Source organism: Microtus pennsylvanicus, chromosome X, assembly GCF_037038515.1.
Source record: "Microtus pennsylvanicus isolate mMicPen1 chromosome X, mMicPen1.hap1, whole genome shotgun sequence".
In the NCBI taxonomy this organism is placed as follows: Eukaryota; Metazoa; Chordata; class Mammalia; order Rodentia; family Cricetidae; genus Microtus; species Microtus pennsylvanicus.
Genome location: NC_134601.1, coordinates 89,122,243 through 89,145,359, shown reverse-complemented (window position 1 = coordinate 89,145,359; position 23,117 = coordinate 89,122,243). Strand labels below are relative to the sequence as shown.

At 39.8% G+C, this 23,117-nt stretch overlaps 1 protein-coding gene across 1 annotated transcript in view; it reads right to left on the bottom strand.

The window, feature by feature from the left end:
- Window positions 1-23,117, bottom strand: part of Ophn1 (oligophrenin 1) — a 347,400-nt gene that overhangs the window by 208,990 nt on the left and 115,293 nt on the right. The window contains exons 4-5 of the mRNA XM_075958789.1: window positions 17,563-17,624; window positions 4,200-4,271 (exon numbers count right to left, since the gene is read on the bottom strand). Coding sequence (XP_075814904.1) covers window positions 4,200-4,271; window positions 17,563-17,624 — 134 coding nt within the window. The remainder of the gene's footprint in view (window positions 1-4,199; window positions 4,272-17,562; window positions 17,625-23,117) is intronic.

Genomic DNA, 23,117 nt, shown 5'->3' with positions numbered 1-23,117 from the left:
CAGGTGATGTCTGTGATTCCAGTGACACCTAGAGTCATGTGGATGACCACCCAGGACCATCTCAGTGTCCAAGGGCCATGCCACTGCCAAGGACATACTGATCTGAGTAGTCTGTGTGCTACCTGGGAGCATGGAGATGTCCAGGCCTGAGCTGTTGCTCAGGGACATGTCTGGGTCCATGGTCCAGCAGGAGCTGGAGTCCGTGATGATGTCCACGACCTGTGTTAGCACAAGGGGTAATAAGAACCATGCCTATGGAAATCTGAGGGCTGAGCTGAGCTAGCCCTGCCCTTCACTATGCCTGAGAGAGCTGGCTCTGCCCCTCGCTGAAAACGGCAACAGGAGAGCTCATCCCACACCTCCAGGGATAATTGACCCCCATACAGAGGAAATAAGACCCCAACCTTACCACAGGTGTGTAGCTCACCAGGGCAGCACACTAGAGTTGACTCTGTTAATCGAGAGGCAGGTCAGTCATCCCTGAGGGCATGAGAGCAGCAGAGCGGACCCTCCCCCTTGTCTGACATGTGGTGGCACGGGTGAGGGAAAGACGCCCTTCCCCCCTCTGCCCCTTGCTACCCGCAGCAGACAAAAGAACTGGCCCTGGGGTCACTAGAATAAGAGAAGTAGCCCTGCCCCTCACCTGCTGCAGCACGCAGGACAGCAGGCCCTGGACCCTGCCTGGACAGCACACTAAAGATGACCCTGTTGTCAGGGGTGCAGGTGAGCCAGCCCTGAAGGCATGAAAGCAGGAGAGCTGCCCCTGCCCCCACCCTCTCATATGCCCCCTACAGCAATCAGGAAAGGGGGTCCTGCACTTTATCTGGGTAAAACAATAGAGCTAGCCCTGGTGGTAGGAGTTAAAGCAACCTGCATCTGAGGACCTGAGAGCAAAAGTGCTCCCACTCCTTGCTGCAGGCTGCATCGGCTGAGCTAGCTGGGACAGTGCTGAAACCTAGGTAGTGATGAAGATGGAAAACTGGTGGGCTGACCAACCCAGCTATCACCTAAGCCCAGAACCAGGGCTATAAGTTAGTCCACCCCAGCATCCGCCCCATCTGTGAACCAGGGCTATAAGTTAGTCCACCCCAGCATCCGCCCCATCTGTGAACCAGGGCTATAAGTTAGTCCACCCCAGCATCCGCCCCATCTGTGAACCAGGGCTATAAGTTAGTCCACCCCAGCATCCACACCATCTGTGAACCAGGGCTATAAGTTAGTCCACCCCAGCATCCGCCCCATCTGTGAACCAGGGCTATAAGTTAGTCCACCCCAACATCCACACCATCTGTGAACCAGGGCTATAAGTTAGTCCACCCTAGCATCCACACCATCTGTGAACCAGGGCTATAAGTTAGTCCACCCTAGCATCCACACCATCTGTGAACCAGGGCTATAAGTTAGTCCACCCCAGCATCCACACCATCTGTGAACCAGGGCTATAAGTTAGTCCACCCCAGCATCCACACCATCTGTGAACCAGGGCTATAAGTTAGTCCACCCCAGCATCCACACCATCTGTGAACCAGGGCTATAAGTTAGTCCACCCCAGCATCCGCCCCATCTGTGAACCAGGGCTATAAGTTAGTCCACCCCAGCATCCGCCCCATCTGTGAACCAGGGCTATAAGTTAGTCCACCCCAGCATCCATACCATCTGTGAACCAGGGCTATAAGTTAGTCCACCCCAGCATCCGCCCCATCTGTGAACCAGGGCTATAAGTTAGTCCACCCCAGCATCCGCCCCATCTGTGAACCAGGGCTATAAGTTAGTCCACCCCAGCATCCACACCATCTGTGAACTTTCAGGGGCATGTGAAGGGAACGAACCTACAGGTCCAAAACTGCAGGACAACAACAGGATATCTAAAAGGAGAGCCAGCGAGGGCTTAGCATCTATAGTGTACCGGAAGCCAGAGGCCTCGAGCCAGACCAACGACCGATTGCATGAACACTTGCAAGAAGAATGAACCACAGGGTGCACTGGGTGACTCAACGGGCCACACTACCCCTTCCACAAGACTCTTCTTTTGTTTATTTTTGTGTTTTCTTTGGTTTTTGGATTTTCTTTTAAAATTTAAATTTTGTTTTGTTTTAAGGGGCGGTCACATGGGCAGAGGGCAGATGTGAGGGGACGGGCAGATAAGCAGAATCAAGATAAATGATGTAAAAAACCCACCAAGAATCAGTAACAGTTATAAATAAATGAATAAGTTCTTCTTCACTTTTTCTCTTCTTAAATTTTACTCCTACTGGGCAGAAGAAAACAAGCTGCTTCTTACATAGTCCACTTAAAAATCTCTGCAGCTCAATCCCTATCAAAATTTCTACACAATTCTTTACAGACATTTAAAGTACAATACTAAACTTCATATTGGAAAACAAAAGATCCAGGATATCTAAAACAATCCTATACAATAAAAGAACATCTGGAGTTATTGCCACCCCTGATATCAAGCTGTACTGTAGAACTATAGTAATAAAAACTGCATGCATGGTATTGGGATAAAAACAGACCAGTGGACCAACGGGATTGAATCAAAGACCCAAGCATGAATCCACACAACGATGGACACTTTTTAAATAAAGAAAAAAAACAGAAATTCATACTGGAAAAAGAAAATATCTTCAACAAATGATGCTGGTCAAACTGGATGTCTCCACGTAGAAGTATACAAATAGATCTATATCTATCACCTTAATGTCCACATTTCTCATAACACTACATAATTGGTCAAGTATAATCTAAGACAGTGGAAGCTTTCTTAATCAGTCTCCTCATTTATTGCTGAATCCTTACCAGATAGAAGTCATTCCAGAGCACTCTCCACTTCCCCAGGTATGTTCCTCAAAACTGTTCCAACCCACCAAGTGTGTGGTTCTAGTGGTGCCTTCATAGTTGTACATATAGTTATATGCTACATAATACCACATTACTCTTATGTGACATAATGACATTTGACATTTTTCAACAACACACTGCATGTATGACAGTGGCCCAAACGATAATAGAATTGGGTGTGGTGGGACAAGCCTTCAAGCCCAGCGTTCGCGGACCTAAAAAGGAAAGATCAGGGATATGAGTCCATCCTAAGCAACACTGACATTTTGTCTGAAAAAAAGTAAAGAAAACAAAGGGGACAGAAGAGATTACAGAAGAGGGGGAGGGTAACTGGAGGAAGAGAGGAGAAAGGGAAGGGAAAGGAAGGACAACAGGAGAGTAGAAAATTTTCTGCCATTCCCATGACATTATAGTCATAGTAACATCATAGCATCCGGCATCACTGATATGTCTGTGATACTGTATACTGTGGGATCAATAACCAGAAATTAGCAATCTAATCATATACCTTTGCATGGTAACAAAAATATGTTGCTGGGATATATATTTACTATACCATACCTTTATCATTATTTTAGAGGATAAACCTTAGAAAACATTTACTGTTAAACAATATACTTTGTCAAATACCTCATGCTTACTGCATTTCCTAATTGTATGAAGAAACTACATTGAGTGATCTATGCCATCTAGTTCTGTATTCTCTATGAAGTTCACATAATGATAAACTCAGCTAACGATGCATTTCTCAGAATGTATTCCCACTGTTAAGTGGTATATAACTCTTACTAGTTACAGCAGCAGACACTTCCTATTGCTAATTTCTATATTAGTTAGAGAGATAAAGCGTGAGAGAGAGAAAGGAGAGAGAGAAAAAAACTTGTCCTAAGGTGCTGGATCTAATGATTATGAAGGTTAAAAAGTTTCATGATCTGCTATATGTAAATTGTAAGGAATACCAGTAGGATAGTAAGAAGGTTCAACAGCTTAAAAGTTATTGCTGTGGATTCTGATTTGGGTTTGAAGGAATAAGAACCAATTATACTGAGAGCAAAGGGCCATGCCCCAAGTCATGTGGCCTAGTTGTCAACTCAACTTTTCTCTATACCTTTGTTCTACTCAGACTCTCAATGTGTAGATGATACCTACCCGCATGGATTAGGGCACCCAAGCATTCAAATTCCAAGTTCTTCTGGAAACACTCACAGAGATAAACTCCTAGCTTTTGGGGAAATCTGAGCATCTTTATTTGAACATTGCAGAATAATGAATGGCAGCCCAAACAACTACTCAATTACTATCTGAAATAACCTTATATAGACATTTATACATGTATACATTTAGCACCAAAAATATACCTTTGTGAAACCTATTTGTTCCTTCCGAAAAGTTTCCAGGGGTTTGATCAGCAAGTCACTAGCATTTTGTACCTAAAGAAAAAAAAAGAAGAAAATAACATCTAGATTAACAAGGTTCAAATGCAAACTTGTTATTCCTTACCATTAGTGTTTTTCTTTAAAATATATCATCCTGCTGAGTGGTGGTGCACGTCTTTAATCTCAGCACTGGGGAGGCAGAGGCAGAGGCATGAGGATCTCTGTAATTTGGAGGCCAATCTGGACTACAGAGTGAGTTTGAGGCCAGTCTGATTTACACAGAGAAATCTTGTCTCAAAAAAACATACATACACAAAATATACATACATACATGCATACACACACACACACACACGAACATTCTAAAAAAAACACTTTCTGAACAGGGTACTGTTTGTACAGGCACTAAGATCAACAATTAATAAATGGTACCTCATGAAATTGAAAAGCACAAGGCAGAAGACACTGTCATTCATAAAAAGTATCAGCCTACAGAACGGGAATAGATTTTTACTGACTACACATTCCACAGAGGACAAATACACAAAATATAAAAAAACTTTTAAAAAACTAAATACCAAGGAAACAAATAACCCAAATAAAAATGGGGTACATGGATGTGGAGTAAGGGGAACACTCATCCATTGCTGCAGAGAATGCAAACTTGTACAGCACCTATGGCAATCAATGTGGCAGTTTCTCTGGAAGATGGGTATCGATCTACCTCAAGATCCAGCTATACCACTCTTAGGCATCTACCCAAAGGATGCTTCATCCTACCTACCATAAAGACACTTGCCCAACCATGTTCATTGCTGCTTTATTCACAATAGCCAGAAACTGGTAACAACCTAGATGTCCCTCAACAGAAGAAGAGATTAAGAAGAATTATTATTCAGCTGTTAAGAAAATGAAATCATGAAATTCTCAGGCAAATGGATAAAACTAGGAAAGAATCATCCTGACTAAGGCAATCTATAACCAAAAAGGCAAAAATACTTATATGTGGCTATTAGCTGTTAAGATGGCTATGTATAGGTAGGGGAGCTGAAAAGGCAGGGTCAAGTGAAAAAGGGGAAGAAAAAGGGGGATGAGAAGGTAAATTATGGAGAAAGACAGCTAAAATTAAGCTACAGTTGAGGGGTAGTATAGAAGAAGCCTAATAAAATAGAAAACCCTATATTTATATGAAGGAAAGTTAAATGAAATCACCAAATAATGGGGGAGGCAGAGCTCTAACAGAATGTCTCTTGTCACAAAATAAAGCTTTTAGTCCCAGGAATGGGTTACATCTAATTGAGTTGTTGGCCAAAGTGATACCATGAAAATCCCCAAATAACCTAGGCTGTTGCAAAGACAAACTAATGGCAAGGCCCGATTGCTGAAGACACCTACACAACTCATTAAATATGGAGAAGTTCAGTTGGTGCCTACCTAGTACCTTCACCCCTACATGCTAGTGTCTTTGGTAGAGGAAGGTACTTTCCGTGCCACATAGGAGAAACCAACACTGACTCAGCTACAAGCCCTTTGGTTTACCATCTGTCCTGCCTACAAGAAATGCTAGTCCAATGGTAGAACAACGTTTGGGGGAGTAAACAATTGGTAACATATCTGACCTAAGGTCCAATTCATAGGATGGAAAGCTTACCCAGCTCTGCCTGGGCCACCAAGAACCTGAAACTAAATAGCCCAGAGACTTAGGGCAAAACCAAATACTACTGTTCTACTAAAAGAATGTACCAATAAAATGAATCTTAATGACATTCTGTTATACTCATACATCAGTGCCTTGCTCAGCCACTATCAGAGAAACTTCCTCCTGCAGCAGATGAGATCAAATACAGAAACCCACACCCAGACAATATGCAAAGAATGAGAGACCGTAGGACACTCAGCCCAAAACACAATGCCTCCATATAATCCCTCCCTTCAGGGTCAGGGAACACTGTTGAAGAGAAGGTGAAAAGAGTGTATAATCCAGGGATGGAGGACCCCAAAGAAACACGGCCCTCTAAGTAAAAAGATTGAGGCACATGTGAACTCACAGAGACTGGGGTAGCTTGCACAAGGCCTACACAGGTGTAAGCCAGAGGTGTCCTAGACCTGAAAGAAGTGGATACATGTCTCCATCCCTAACCTAGACCTGAAAGAAGTAGATACATGTCTCCATCCCTAACCCAGACCTGAAAGAAGTGGATACATGTCTCCATCCCTAACCTAGACCTGAAAGAAGTGGATACATGTCTCCATCCCTGACCTAGACCTGAAAGAAGTGGATACATGTCTCCATCCCTAACCCAGACCTGAAAGAAGTGGATACATGTCTCCATCCCTAACCTAGACCTGAAAGAAGTGGATACATGTCTCCATCCCTAACCCAGACCTGAAAGAAGTGGATAGAGGTCTCCATCCCTAACCTAGACTTGAAAGAAGTGGATACATGTCTCCATCCCTAACCCAGAAGCAACAACCAATGGACAACTACTTGCAAAGGAAAATTTCCTTTTCTCCAAAGGAGTCTCACTGGGGAAGCAAACAATTGGGGAAACAAAACTACTCTTAAGGGCAGACTGCATGTCCAACAGTGAATGGCCAACAGAAAACCAACACAGGACCATCTTTTTTAGGGGCTTTATTTTATTTATAAGGAGGTTCCTTACTTAAAAATGTCATATCATGACTTTTTAATCTTATTTTTTATTTTAATTTTTATTTAATTTATATATTTTTCTCTCTTTTTGCCCTACCATTCCTTTGCATGTATTTTATGGCTTCTAGCTTATTTTTATGAGAATTCTGAGTGTACAAATAAGTGGGTCTATTTCTTTTGCCTTCTTGTGGGATCTTTTCCTTCTATTTGTTTGTTTTATCCTATTCCAATGTGTGAGGTTTTTTTATATTATTATTTTTTATTTTGTAATATCCCTTTGAAGCCTGTCTGTTTTCTAATGAAAGATAAAAAGGTGATGGAACCAGATTGGGAGGGGAGGTAGGAAGGAACTTGGAGAAGTGGAGGGAGAAGAAACTACAATCAGGATATATTAGGTGAGAAAAAAATATTTTCAATAAGAGGGAAAATGAAACACTTTTGTGTAAAATGAAAAATGTATCATCCTGAAGCATAGCAATTGGAGTAGAGGTATAATTCAGGAGTAGTGGAAATGCTCATCATCTATAGGGCCATGAGATCAGTTTCTAGCATTGAAATAAATGTGAATTTGCTTACTTTTTATTGAATTTTGTTAGTTCCTTTATGAAAAACAAATAAATGCTTTGAAGAAAGGAACACAAAAGGAATTTCTTTACTCGGGATGATTTTTTTCTAGTTCCATCCATTTGTCTACATATTTCATGAGGTCATTTTAACAGCTGAGTTATACTCCATTGTGTAAATGTACCACAGTTTCTATTTCCATTCTTTGGTTGGGAGACACCTAGGTTCCAATTTCTGGCTATTATGAATAAGAACATAGTTGGGCAAGTGTCCTTGTGGTAGGATGGGACATCCCTTGGGAATAAATGCAAGAATGGTATAGCTGGGTCTGGAAGTAGATCAATTCCCAATTTTCTGAGGAACTGCCATATTTATTTTCATAGTGGCTATACAAGTTTGCACTCCTATCATAAATGGAAGAGTGTCCCCCTTGCTCCACATCCCTGTCAGCATGAGCTGTCACTTGTAGTTTTGATCCTAGCCATTCTGACAGATGTAAGATGGAATATCATAATCATTTTGATTTATATTTTCCTGGATGTTGTACATTTATTTAAGCATTTCTTGGCCATTTGAGATTCCTGTTGAGAATTCTCTGTTTAGATCTATACGCCACTTTTAATTGGATTATTTGATTTGTTGATGTCTAGTTTCTTAAGTTCTTTATATATTTTGGAGATTAGCCCTCTGTCAGATGTGGGATTGGTGGAGATCTTTTCCCATTCTATAGGCTGCCGTTTTGTCTTATTGACAGTATCCTTTGTCTTATCAAACCTTTTCAGTTTCATGAGGTCCCATTTATTGTTAATCTTAGTGCCTGTGCTATTGGTGTTTTATTTAGGAAGTGGTCTCCTGTGCCAATGCATTCACGGTTACTTTCCCCTTTCTCTTCTACCAGCTTCAGTGTATCTGGTTTTTTGTTGAGGTCTTTAATTCACTTGGACTTGAGGGTTTTTTTTTTTTTTTTTTGGTTTTTCGATACAGGGTTTCTCTGTAGCTTTGGTGCATGTCCCGGAACTAGCTCTTGTAGACCAGGCTGGCCTCGAACTCCCAGAGATCCGCCTGCCTCTGCCTCCCAAGTGCTGGGATTAAAGGCGTGCACCACCACTGCCCGGCTGGACTTGAGTTTTATGCAGGGTGACAGATATGGATCTATTTGGATTCTTCTACATGTTGACATCCAGTTTGACCAGTACCATTTGTTGAAGATGTCTTTTTTCCAATGTGCATTTCTGGTTTCTTTGTAAAAGATCAGGTGTCCATATGTGTTTGGAATTATGTCTGGGTCTTCAGGTAGATTTCATACATCAACATGATAGGTTTTATGACAATAGCATGCCGTTTTATTACTACAGCTCTATAGTACAATTTGAGGTAAGGGATGGTGCTATCTTCAGCAGTTCATTCATTATTCACAATTATTTTAGCTACCTTGGGGATCTTGTATTTCCTTATGAAGCTGAAAACTGTCCCTTGAATTTCTGTCATGAATTGTGTCAGAATTTTGATGGGGATTGTACTGAATTTGTAGACTGCATTTGATAGCATGGTAATTTTTACTATACTAATCATATCAATCTAAAAGCATAGGAGATCTTTCCATTTTCTGATATCTTCCTCAATTTCTTTCTTCAATGTCTTAAAGTTCTTATTATCCAAATCTTTCACTTGCTTGGTTACAGTAAACCCAAGATATTTTTGAGCCTATTTTGAAAGGTGTTGTTTCAATTACTTTCTCAGCCTATTGCTTGAATATATGAAGGCTACTGTTTTTTATGAGTTAATTTTTTATCCTGCTACTTTGCTGAAAGTGTTTACGGGCTGTGGGAGTTTCCTGGTGGAGTTTTTAGGGTCATTTTCATACACAATTATATCATCTGCAAATGAAAATACTTTGACTTTTTTCCTTCCTATTTGTCTACCTGAAGACACAGACATAATTCCAAATCACTTGATCTCCTTCAGGTGTCTTATTGCTTTAGCTAAGAGGTCAATTAATATACTGAATAGGTAAAGGGAATGGATAATCTTCTCTTGTTCCTGATTTTAAAAGAAATGTCTAGTGTTTCTCTCCATTTAAGTGGATGTTGGCTGGAGGCTTGATAAAAACTGGTGTTACTATGTTGAACTATGTCCCATGTATCCTTATTGTCTCCAGAATTTTTATCATGAAGGGGTGTGGGAAATTGCCAAAGGCCTTTTTTGCATCATATTAGATGATCATGTGATGTGGGAGTGTCATATATCAATCTGTTGATTTCATTGGTTAAGTAATAAAGCAACTGCTTGGCTGGCCCTCATAGGTTAAAACATAGGTAGGCGGAGTAAACAGAACAGAATGCTGGGAGAAAGAAACCAAGTCAAGGAGTCGCCATGATTCTCCCACTCCAGGCAGACGCAGGTTAAGATCATTCCTGGTAAGCCAGCTCGTGGGCTACAGCAGATTATTAGAAATGGGCTAGTCCAGGTGCGAGAGCTAGCTTAGAAGAGGCTAGATAGAAATGGGCCAAGCGGTGTTTAAAAGAATACAGTTTCCGTGTAATTATTTCAGGTAAAGCTAGCCGTGGGGGCGGCCGGGTGCCGGGGACGCAGCCCACCACTCTTATTACTACAACAATCATGTAGATTTTGTTTTTCAGCCCATTTATATGGTAAATTACATTTATTAATTTACATAAATTCAAGCATCACTGCATCTCTGGAAGGCCTTTAATGTTTCAAGTTATTAGTGAATGGTATCCATGGATGGCTAACTTTTTTGTTTGTGTTCTTTTAGTTCTATTTTGTGTTTCTAAATTATAGCTTCATTTGTTTTCTTGCTATAGCCTCCTACACTGGCTTATTCCTCACTTTGTTCTCAAGTATTGCTTCTAGTATTCTCTGTAGGACTGGTGTGTGTGTGTGTGTGTGTGTGTGTGTGTGTGTGTGTGTGTGTGTGTGCATGCATTTGTGTGTGTGTATATGTGTGCAACAGTAATAATGAAAAAAGAGGTCATGAATTTGAAAGGGAGTCTGGAGAACATGGAAGTAGTTGTGGGCAGGGGAGAATGGGTGGAAATCAGGTTAATTTGTAAATTATGTATGTATTTGTAATTATGTATGTATTTCTTTTATTTTATGAGGGTGTTAAAACAGGGTTTCTCTGTGTAACAGCCCTAGCTGTCCTATAGACCAGGCTGGCCCCGAACTCAGAAATCTGTCTGCCTCTGACTCCCAAGTGCTGGGATTAAAGGCATGTACCACCACCATCCAGCTTTATGTATTTTTTAATTAAAATTTCAATTTAAAAACTCTAAAAAAAATATTCTTTACCCTTGCTGCCTCTTAAAAAAGAAAAACACAGATCTCTTACCTACTTGGTCCCCCAGAACCTCTGTGATTCCGAATTACCAGACCTAGGAAACCTCTTTCCAGATCGTATCTGATCTTACTCACACAAACACCTCTCGGAATGGCACTTAATACCCAACAGCTAACTGTATTCATCAACCAAAAGAAGAAAGTCCATATATTCATCCTTCACGATTCCTCCCTCCATGAAGGTTATTCTACAGAGTCTACAGAGGGCTTTCATTCATGCCAAAAACTCAACCTGATTTTTCATTCAGTGAAAACTACTCAAAGAATTCTCCTATTCAACACATTCTATACTTTGCTGGAGTGTGGATCATGAAGACTACAGGTTTTGTTTACTCACCTAGAGACAAATTAAATTCAAGGAGGCATTCTTTCTTTTTTTTAATTTCAGCAATCTTAAAATATGACTTTACTTTTTAAAACATGCCTACCACTGAAAAATGAGACCTGAGCTCCCCACGTTGAATGTGAGGGGGCTTGTTATTGTTTTGAACCAATCAACTGGAGGTAGCACTAAGGGAGACACTAAGTTTAAGTCATAATTTTCCATCAGAGACTGCTCAGTTCTCTTGAAGATCTGAGTCTGCACACTCCTCATGGAAGACAAAAAGAAGTGGAATGGCCCTGAGACTGAAAGTCAGAGAGACCCAATGCAGACATTCTTCTGGTCAATATCTCTTACCAGCCGAACCCAGCCTCTCCAGCCTGTCAGGAGCACCACTTAGAAGCACTATAACAAGCCCTGTGTTCAGCAAGTATTACTACATGGAAAAGAAGAAATATTCAATGCTCTCTACCTAAAACCTGATCCACAAACCAACTGCCAATAATTAAATCATTTTACTGTAAGTCATTAGGTTTTAGAATAGGCTGTTAGGAAACAATAGATGATTTTTTAAAACCGGCACCAATGTCACATAAATAACATGTAAAATGTGACGGTCTGAAACATGGAGGAAGTTTGACTTTGAACAGGAAGTAAACATGCCGCTCGTAAAGAGTGTCACACATCAATTGTTTGTATGGATGCCCAACTGGGCTTTTATATTCAGATGGCCCCAGGATGGCACAGTTTCTAGTTTTTCATGTTCACAGGAAGATTGTCCTGAACAAGCAAGTGTATATGCAACTCTTAACAGACGTCCAAGCAAATTATTTATCTGCAGATGCTTCACTGAATGAGGCACTCTAAAGCCTTCCCTTAACTGAACTGGTGATGTTGCTCAGCCTCACCGACCACAAACTGATACCGTGAACCTTGCTACCCAGTTGTTAGAATACTATTTTCTGCTAGAACAAAGCTAGGGATATGGGGACAAAACATGCTGAACCCTCGTTCCTTTTCTTCTTGTATTGTTTATCCTTAAATTTCTTAGACATTCAGCAACCACCGAAAGAATCCCTTTTAAGAAAGCTTCGTCAGGCTGGAGAGATGGCTCAGTGGTTAAGAACACTGACTGCTCTTCCAGAGGACCCAGATTCAATTCCTAGCACCCACATGTCAGTTCACAATTTTCTGAGAATCTTGTTCCAAGGTATCTGACACCTTCACACCAATGCACATAAAATAAAAATAAATTAATAAATTAGTTTTAAAAAAAGAAATCTTTGTCTTTAATCACCTTTCTGACCACTGCATTCATTTTTGTGAGTTCTCTGTGAAAAATGCCAACAACAACCCTGTATCTTGATGGGAACCTAACCATGAGACGCCCCAGCCTTTACTCAGTAAGAGTTTAGAGAATCAGCTTCCTACAGAATAAAGACAAAATTAAAGCTGAACAACGTCGCGCTAAATAGAGACGGTCTCCACTCTAATACCACAGGATTGCTCTGGAACCGTTGGTAGTAAACAAGCTATCAAACTGGCTTCAGGAATATACTGTTTGTAGTGGTGTGGGTCTCTAAATGTTATTTCTGTCATTCCACAGACAGAGACTTTGCACATCACGAGCAAAACTCCCTTCTCAGTTAGAAAAGCAGACAGACAGGTTTCCTCAAATACAGGAAGTCTGCAACCCAGATGCTTACACACCACTCCTGAGACACGACTCTGAAGACCATCACAGCTGGGATACTCCACCTTTTCTCTCCCCACAGTTCCTGCCACAATCTACATTCGTTTATGGAGATGACCAGGCCAGGGCCATTGCCATGGTCCCAGACCCTGAACTTCCTTATTGCTTGTCATCATAAATCCACTTGGGATTCTAATTTTAGAAAGAATGACAAACTGTTCAACATAAATGTGTGACAAAGAACCAGGAAGAAGGAGAAGGAAAACGACATCTCAGAAGATGATTTCTGTCTCAAGTAAATAAAAGAGACGAAGTACAGTGGATAAAGGCAGCTGAGGTTTCTTCCTGGTAGCAGCTGAATGAGCTAGAGGTAAACGCCTCTAAGAACAACATGAAGAGAGAGGGTCAGGGAAGCTCTGACAGAAGAGAATACCCAATGAACTTGGTATGAGCGAGTAGACCATCTATGAGGCGTAAATGAAGGCACTCATGCCTTTCTCGCCTTATTATCTTTAGAAGCAAATTTCACCAACTCGGAAAATTCCTGCTATTCCTCATGAGCAACGAGAGACTACTAAAAACAATTTTTATATAATCACTGTGTTTTGCCTTTATAAAACATTCTTGTACCACCATGTAGGGTGCTTCATAATAACAGGACTGGCGATTATTTTCCTTACTTTACGAGACAATAACTGATTAGTACAAAGTCAAAAAGTGAGCTAGGGGCTGAATCAGAATCAAATACTAAATCTCCTACCCTTAAAGCCTATCTTCAATGACACTTGTCTAGGAGCAGAGAAAATAGTAGTAGTACTCTGAAAAGCTAGGACCACTATCTTCTTAGAGAGGGATGAGAAAAACTTTTAAGTGGAACTGCTGTTTAACAAAACTAGGATGCCGATAACAAGTCATCTCAGTAAAGATGGGGACCAAAAAAAAAAACATTGTGCTGTCCTATACAGAGTTCTTACTTTAACACAGACCACTACTTAAAATAAAAATTGTTCAATCACTATTTCCAGATTTAGGTACCAACTAGGTCTGGGTTGGGGCCATGAATAATGTCCCAAGAAATATGGATGGTGCTGATCTAGAAACCACATAAAAACATTGTCTCTTGTTGAAGGATGACTTTTTTGGTTGTTTTTGTTGTTGCTTTTGTTTTGTTTTGTTTTAAAAAGGATTTCATGTACCACAAGCTGGCCTAGAATTCTCCGTGAAGCCAAATATTCCCTTGAATTTCTGATCTTCCTGCTTCAAACTTCTTTCCTGGAATCTGGGAGTACAGACTTGTTTGTATTACCACATTCAGGTCAAGATTATATTCAAAACCATTAAAATGATTAGAATCCAAAAATAAAAAAAATCTTAGGTACAAACCTAGAAATATACATGAAAGACCTTCATAAATAAGTTATAAAACACTGATGAAATACAAATAAGAGTAGTAAACAGAACGATGACCCACATTCCCAGACACAAACAGCCATCATTTTTAAGATAACAGCTTCCACAACTGGATCTAGAGATTCAGTGTTATCTCAATAAAAAATGTTAGTAACTTACTTTGTGGATACTAACAAACTGACTCTACAGTTTATACCTTATTTCAAGGCTTACTACAAAATTATAGCAATGAACACAATATGGAAATGGATAAAAGTAAAAGAATTCATACATGAAATAGAGGAAAGGAAAAGGGAAGCATTTGCATTGAGAAAAGATAATCTTTTAAGAAATAGTCCTGGGGGAAAGTCCATAATTCCTCAGTCCTAGACAAAGAACTACTGGTAACTAAGGAAAAAGAGAATTAGTCTTCTCCAGGAAAAGAGCACACTAAGTTGAACCAATGGTCATCCCTGACAACAGACATGCAAGTAACATTATATAAACTAAGCAGGTTGCACTTAAAAATTTTGAATTCCTGCCTTGACTTTCCTTGGTCTATTGTGATTCCAAATATGATAGCCAAATAAACCCTTTCCTTGGTCCCCCAAAATAAATTGCTCTAACAAGGCAAGTTAAAAAGAAATTAAAAGTATACAAATAGTAAAAGCAGCCATACTATTGCCCTTTTAAGATGATATGATAGTATAGATTAGATATGCCAAAATTCTACCAGAAAACTTCAAGAAATGATAACAAATTCAACAAGATTGATAGAACACAAAATCAGCTTGCAAAAATCAATACCTTTTTTACACAATACCAATAAAAATACAGAGAAGACCATGAAACACAATACCATTCACAATAGCCTCAAAAGAAATAAACTATCTAGGAATAAACCTAACCATGGAGCTGAAGTTCCTTTCCAATGAAAACTTTACATTTCTGAAGAAAGAGATAGAGATTGACACTAGAAAATGAGAAAGCACCCCATGTTCATAGATTAGTATTGTGAAAAATAACCATTTTACCAAAAGCCATTTACAGATTCAATGCAATCCCAATCAAAATCCCCATATTATTTGTAACAGAAATAGAAAAGGCTATTTTGAAATTAATATGAAACCAAAAAAGACCCCATATAATCAGAACAATCCTTAGCAAAACGAACAATGCTGGAGAAATTGCCATTTCAGATCCCAAAATATACTAAAGAACCATAATAATAAAAGGACTTATGGTGCTGGCCAAAACATATAGACCAATGGAAAAAACTTGAAGACCCAAACATGAGTACAGATAATGTCAGCAATTTAATATTTGACAAAGGTGCCAAAAACACACTGAAAAAAAGAAAACATCTTCAACAAATGATACTGGAAAACCTGGAATTACACAAGAAGGAGAATGAAATTAGATCTGTTATCTGTCATCTTTCACAAAAACTAACTCCAAATGGATCAAAGACCTAAGCCTAAATCCTCAAAGATTGAAACTGCTAGAAGAGAATGCAGACAGTAGTGATACCATAAAGGTCTAGGAAAGGATTTCCTGAAAAGGATCCATTTGTCCAAGAATTAAGGCCAGCAATTGACAAGCTGGACTTAATAAAAAGCAAAAGCTTCTGCTTCTGCATGAAGAGGAGGCCCACAAAATAGATTGGAAAGAATCTTTGCTATCTGTATATCTGATGGAGGATTAATATCCAGACTATATTAAGAATTCAAAAAAAAAAGAAAGCATGAAAACTACAAATGACCCATTCAAACAAAATGATCCTGGGATGGTCATCATTCCCAGCAACTAGGGAAATACAAATGACAACAACTTCAATTTCACCTTACCCTAGTCAGAATGCTAAAGATAAACAAAACAACCAACAACAAATACTGAAGTTGTGGTGGAGAAAGGGGGACCACTGGATGCGCACATAGTAAAAAATTAAACTAAAGATTTTTAATCCTTCCAAAATTATTTAAAAATGGATCACAGACCTAAATGTACCAAACGCCTAAGAAATGTCAGAATAAGTTAGATGACCTTACATTTCATGGTGACTTTTTTAGACTCCAAAAAGCAAGATCTATGAAGAAAAAACACAGTTACGAGCATTGACTGATCTTCCAAAGGACCCCAGTTCAATTCCCAGCACATATGTGCTGACTTACAACCATATGTAAATTCATTTCCAGGGAATTTCTCTTCTGGCCTCTACAGGTATCAGGCACTCATATGAAACACAAACACACATGCAGACAAAACAGCCAAATACAGAAAAATTATTTTAAAAGAAAAAAATGATAAATTGAGCTTCGATAATACAGATCTGTTCTGAAAAAGACACTTGTCTACTTCACTGGACGTGGGATCCAATAAGAAAACAACTCTGGGTACATCTCTGACAGTGTTTTGTAGAAGGATTAATTGAACAGAGGAAGATAATCTCCCAAAGTGGTGACCTGGTTATAAAGAAGTCTTGGGGAAAGGCTGCTCACAGTCACTTAACTGCTAGTGAATGTAATGGTCTGCTCTGTCCCTTTAAAAAGACAAGGAATGCCCACTCCCTCCCTGTCTGCCCAGGTAAACTGATCTTCAGTTTCCAGCCTGAGTCCTTCTTTTTCCATCTCCCTCTCAAATAGGCAGCTTCTGTCTCTCCCCACTTCTCTCCTTCCCCCTTGTGTTCTCTCTCTCTCTCTCTCTCTCTCTCTCTCTCTCTCTCTCTCTCTCTCTCTCTCTCTCTCTCCTCTTCTCCTTTCTCTCATTCCCTTTGATAATCCACTAAATAAATATTCAATCTCACTCTGTATGGTATGCCTATCTGTCTGTCTCTTGCCTGCTGCATGGCTCCCTGCCTGTGATGAGCCACCTTCAGAGACCTGCAGTATGGTCTCATGGCATGCCCATTCATCTGTCTCTCTTCATGTCTCGCTGCCCCTCGTGGCCTACTGCAACCACTTGGAGAACTGTGCCATCCCTGCCTGGGACTGGCTGCTCTCAGGACCTGCTGCCCACTGCAGCCACTGGTATCTGCAGCATTTTACATTCACCATTACATTGGTGCCATGACTCAGACTGAACACATCTACCCTGTTGTTGTTGTGCCTGCCATCCTTTGGTGATAGTAGAACCCAGGTTCTTGGCCTTCCAACATGGACTGAAGACTAGAAACTCTCAATGCAATATATATCTAGCCTCATTGATTGAACAGCTACTAGGTTTCCAGCCTCTCTGATGTGAACAGAGCCATTGTTGAACTAGATGTCCCATATAGCAGAAGTTAATCTAATACATTCCCTTTAAATATATACTTACCCAATTGGTTCTGTTCCTTTACAGAACCCTTACTAATACAGTGACCTACCATCATCATCCTCTCATTTTCTACTTCATTGAGCAATTCAGCAAATTCCTTGAATGATTCCGCTAACAAGAGAGAATAAAAAATAAAGTAAATTAGTAATAGTGCATATTGATGAGCAGGCAAAGATTTATGCAACTTGAAGTAGAGACCAGTGCCTTAATCTCACAGAGCCACTAGAGAATGACATGAAACCTAAGGTAAACAGAAGGAGAGGTGAAGTACCCACTGACTATTATTTCTTTTCTTTTTCTTTCCTTTTTTGCTAATCCCCAACTAGAGATATATTTCACAACTAACATTGTATTTAATCCACTTTATCACACTTGAAAATGTCTGGGGCTTCTCTAATTGTATGGACAAACAAGACTGTTAGGATTATAGCTCAAGGTGATGCTAGGCTACACACTGAGATCAGGTCAACCTGAACTGAGCTACAGGATCTCAATCTGTCACCAAAAAAAAAAAAAACAAGATATGAAAGTTCCTTAATCTTAGCCCTAAATCTATCTCCTTGCATTCTGTCAATTATTTTTACTGATTACCTGAGGACAGATTTTACAGGACCACAGATAAGCAAGTAACTAACTTCTAAATTAGAAAAAAAAAACATCAGATAGAGCATTAGATAATAAGAATTTTAGTTCAGTAAACAATACAGAGAAAGAGAAGAAACACAAAGTCTAGAGAGAAGGCCTGGATTGGAAGCCTTTTTCCCATCATTTTCTTCCTGAGTAGCTTTGTGTAAATGACTTGACCCCTCTGAGCTTCAGATGCCTTACTTATCAACAGGCATGATCATATCTACTTTAGTGTTTCATTCTTTATAGGAAAGAAATTATGTTGTGAATGTGGAGTATGCATACAAAGTAGATAACACTAACATCTCTCCCCTTCTGCAGTCAACTCTCCCACTTACTGGCAGTGTGCTAGCCATTCAATTCTCTGTCCTGGATTTCAATTTCTCCATACACACAAGAGAAATAAATTTTCCTTGTGTCTTCAAATTCCCCAACTCCCCACTACAAGCATTAAGTACATTCTCAGAACATATGGAAGCCTGGGCAAACAAATGTGTCCAGATATTTATTTATTTGGTTAGTTAGTTAGCTGTCAGTTTCTCACTATATAGCTCGGGATGGCCTCACTAAAGCTCTTGAGTGATAGACAAGATTTCTACTATATCCAGCCCCTAAATTAGTGCTTTTTAAGCAAAAAAGATAGATTCCTTCCAAAATATATTGACTATTTCAGAATGCATTAATTTTCACAAAGTTGTAGATTTCAAAACTTGCTGTTATTGGTAGCTAATCTACTGTGATCAGATTTATTGAAGCCTATTTTCTGATTTATTATACAGTCACTTGAAGAATATACCTTATATGGTTGAAAAGAATATCCTCAGCACTTCTGGGGTGAAGGACAAAAGAGGACACCAGGTCCCCTGGAACTGGACTTTGAAACAGTTGTAACCCCCCATATGGACACTCGTTATGGAACCTAGCCATCAATTGGGAAAATGCTCCCATAAGATCCTACTTTAAGGCATTTTCTTTATAGGTGACTGATGTGGGAGGGCCCAGATCACCATGGGTGGTTCCACCCCTGGGCTGGTAGTCCTGGGTTCTATACGAAAGCAGGCTGAGAAAGCCATGGGGAGCAAGCCAGTAAGCAGCATTCCTCTATGGCTTCTATATTAGCTCCTCCCTCCAGGTAGCTGCCCTGTTGGGATTCTCATCCTGATTTCCTTCGATGATGAAAAGCAATATAAAAGTATAAGCCAAATAAACCCTTTCCTCCTCTTCTTGCTTTTTGGTCATGGTGTTTCAATGCAGCAAGAGAAACCCTAAGAAAAGTTGGTATCAGGGACTTGAGTATTGCTGTGATTCACCTGATCATATTTTTGCTTGAAGGAATATGAAATAATTTGGGATACTAAGCAAGGCTTAATGGCCATGCTAATAGGAGCATAGAAGACAGTGAAGTGATTAAAGAGTGAGGATCCAGAAGAGCTTTCAGAGGAGAAGAATATTAGCATGTGACCTAGACATCATTCTTGTGATAGTTTGGCAAAAAGAAAAATGTAGCTGCTGTCTTCCCTTGTGCAGAAAAATTGCCTGAGGATAAATTGAAGAGTTATGGATTAAGAGCTTTGACAGAGAGAATTTTCAGATAGCCTAGTTTTAACTGTGTTGATTGGTTATTAACGGCCATGCTTATGAAAATCTGTAATGAAAAGGAGGAAACTAAACAATGAAAAATAGAAGATGTACAGTTTGAGAAAAAAATGGGGCACCAGGATTATAAACAAATTAAATCAAAACCTAATGCTAAATGGAAAAAAGGCAGTGGTGACCTCAGAGGAAGACCCCAACCAGTTAAGCTTCCAACTTGTGGAAGGGAATTTAAGAAAATCTTAGGGCCCGTTGTGGTAGTAGTCCCAACAATTGGAAGATGGAATCTGACAGGTCTCTGAGTTCAAGGCCAGCCTAGGCCTACAGAGCAAGTTCCATGGCAGCCAAGATTAGGCAATGGATGACACCACTGACAACATAAAGCTGATGGAAATGTATTTGAGTGAGGGGCCCATGTTCTGGCCCTAGAAAGCAGCAGAACTTGGCAGCTTTGGCCAAGTGGTTCTAGTTTTAGAGTCAAGAATACAAAGGAACTATGGAATCTTCCTCCATGGCTAAAAAAAAAATTGTTGAAATCAGGCATGTGTCAGGGGTATCCCTGCATGAAGACCAGAGAAGTCATTTCATGAAGGTATAAAGGTGAAGCCTGGATTGCCTTGGAGATCTCAAGATGTTTAAGAAGCTAGAGCCTTGGGATACTTGCTGAAAAGAGCTGCCAATAGGGAATGTAATCAGCCCAAGAGAAAGTGTATTGCTCTGTTAACAAAGGTGAAAGGAGTTGGAAATTTGAAGAGCACTTATTGTCACACATGAACATACAGAGTTTGGTGCTTAACCAGCTGCTTTTCAGTCTTTCTTTGGTCCAGTATTTCCTCACCATGGTCCCTTTCCTAAGTTTTGGAATGGTAATATATGTCTTGTGCCATTATATGTTAGAAGTATGAGATTCGCTTTTTGATTTTTATTTTTTGTGTTTTTTATTGATTTTTATTGAGCTCTACATTTTTCTCTGCTCCCATCCATGCCTCTCCCCTTCTCCCTTCAACCCTCACCCAAGGTCACCATGCTCCCAAATTACTCAGGAGATCTTGTCTTTTTCTACTTCCCATGTAGATTAGATCCATGTATGTCTCTCTTAGTGTCCTCATTATTATCTAAGTTCTCTGGGATTGTTGTTTGTAGGCTGGTTTTCTTTGCTTTATGTTTAAAAATCACCTATGATTGAGTATATGTGATAATTGGCTTTCTGTGTCTGGGTTACTTCACTCAAAATAATGTTTTCTAGCTCCATCCATTTTCCTGCAAAATTCAAAATGTCATTTTTTCTGCTGTGTAGTACTCCATTGTGTAAATGTACCACATTTTCCTTATCCATTATTCGGTTGAGGGGCATTTAGGCTGTTTCCAGGTTCTGGCTATGACAAACAAAGCTGCTATGAACATAGTTGAGCACATGTCCTTGTGGCACGATTGAGCATCCTTTGGATATATACCCAAAAGTGGTATTGCTGGGTCTTGAGGAAGGTTGTTTCCTAAATTTCTGAAAAATAGCCACACTGACACCCAAAGGGGCTGTACTAGCTTGCATTCCCACCAGCAATACAGAAGTGTTCCCTTTTCCCCATAACCTCTCCAGTATAAGTTGGCATCAATGTTTTTGATCTTGGCCATTCTTATAGGTCTAACATGGAATCTCAAAGTTGTTTTGATTTGCATTTCTCTGATGACTAAGGATGTTGAACATTTTCTTAAGTGTCTTTCAGCCATTTTGATTTTACAGGGGATTACAATTAGGAGATTGCAAGAGTCTCACAAGAGACTTTGAACTTTGGAATCTTAAATAGTGCTGATACTGTTATAGACTATGGAGATCATTGAATTTGGATTTAATACATTTTGTATTATGCTATGGGCTCAAGTCTTTGGGGGCCAGGGAATGGTATATGGTGGATCTGAATGAAAATGACCCCCCTAAAGGGAGCAGCATTATTAAAAAGTGTGGCCTTTTTGGAGTAGGTGTGGCCTTGGAGGAAGTGTCAACTGAGGGTGGGCTTTAACGTTTCAGAATCTCAAGCCAGGGACAGTGGCTTACTCTCTCTTCCTGCTGCCTGCCAATCCAGACAAATGTAGAACTCTGGACTCCTTTTCCAGCACAATGTCTGCCTACACACTGCCATGCTTCCTGTCATGACAATAATGGACTAAACCTCTGTTGGACCCAGTTAAATGCATTCCTTTTAAGAGTTGCCATGGTTGTGGTGTCTCTTCACAGCAACAGAAATCTAACTAAGATAGTCTTTGTTGAACTGTTATGTATGTTTTTGAGGGTGTACCTTCAATACTTAGCTAGGCAATTTACAATTCTATTCCAGCCTCCACTTGCTGCTTGCCCAAAGACTCAAGTCATCTAAAAGTTGGGGAACAGGGCTTTCTCAGTTCTTTTTTAGATAAATACAAACAGTGAGCATGTCCAAAGCTCTATATATGTACATGGCCCAGAGCTTTTCAGAGCTCTCAAAGGTGCTTATTCTTCTTTTACCTTTTATGAGTACTATCCAGCAATTTGCTTGCTGTTTTAGTCTTTCTACTGGCTACAGTAACTGGAGTTCTAAACAACTACCATTGAGTATTTTCTTTTTATGTGCATTAAAAATTGGTAAAATATATTTTGACCATGTTTCTTCCCTCCCCCAATTCTTCCCTGACCCTCCCAACCTCCCTACCCACCCAATTTTATTTTTAAAATACTCTGAAAAAAAAAACTTTGAAACAATCAAGCTCTGAGTCATTTCAAATAAGACAAGCTGTAGAAGTCATAATTCCCAGAACTGGGAAAATTGAAAAATCATTCTTCTTTCTCAAATGGCTTCAAAAATAGTGGTTTTCACATGTTCTAGGATTATGCAATTAGTTTACAAAGTTACCACAGATCATTTTTTCAAATCAGTAGGAACACACACCAAGATAAAATGCCACAAAGTTCATTGCTGTTTCAAATATTAACCCATTTTTTAAAGTAGCCATGCTCTATTTGTTGCAGTATTCATTTGGATAAAATTCTGTGTGAATAAAAAGTTGATGATGCAAATGGTTCCCAGTGCATTCGTTGCTTCTGAGAAGATCGTATTTTGAGGGTGACGTCTCCATCAGGTGCTACTGAGGCAATGCGATCAGAGTTTTAAAAGATCACTCTGAACCTAGGTTTTATACATTCTACGCAAGCACTCTACCCCAAGTGAGCTACATCCTCTGCCCAAGCCCTATTTCCCTTTTATGATTTGTTTGGTTTTGTGCTTTTGAAAAAAAAATCTCACTCTGAAGGCCTGGGTGTCCTAAAATTTGATGTAATTCTGTCACAATCTGCCAAGTACTTGGATTACAAGCATGTATTACCATATCCAGCTTGATCCCTCTTTTCTCTTG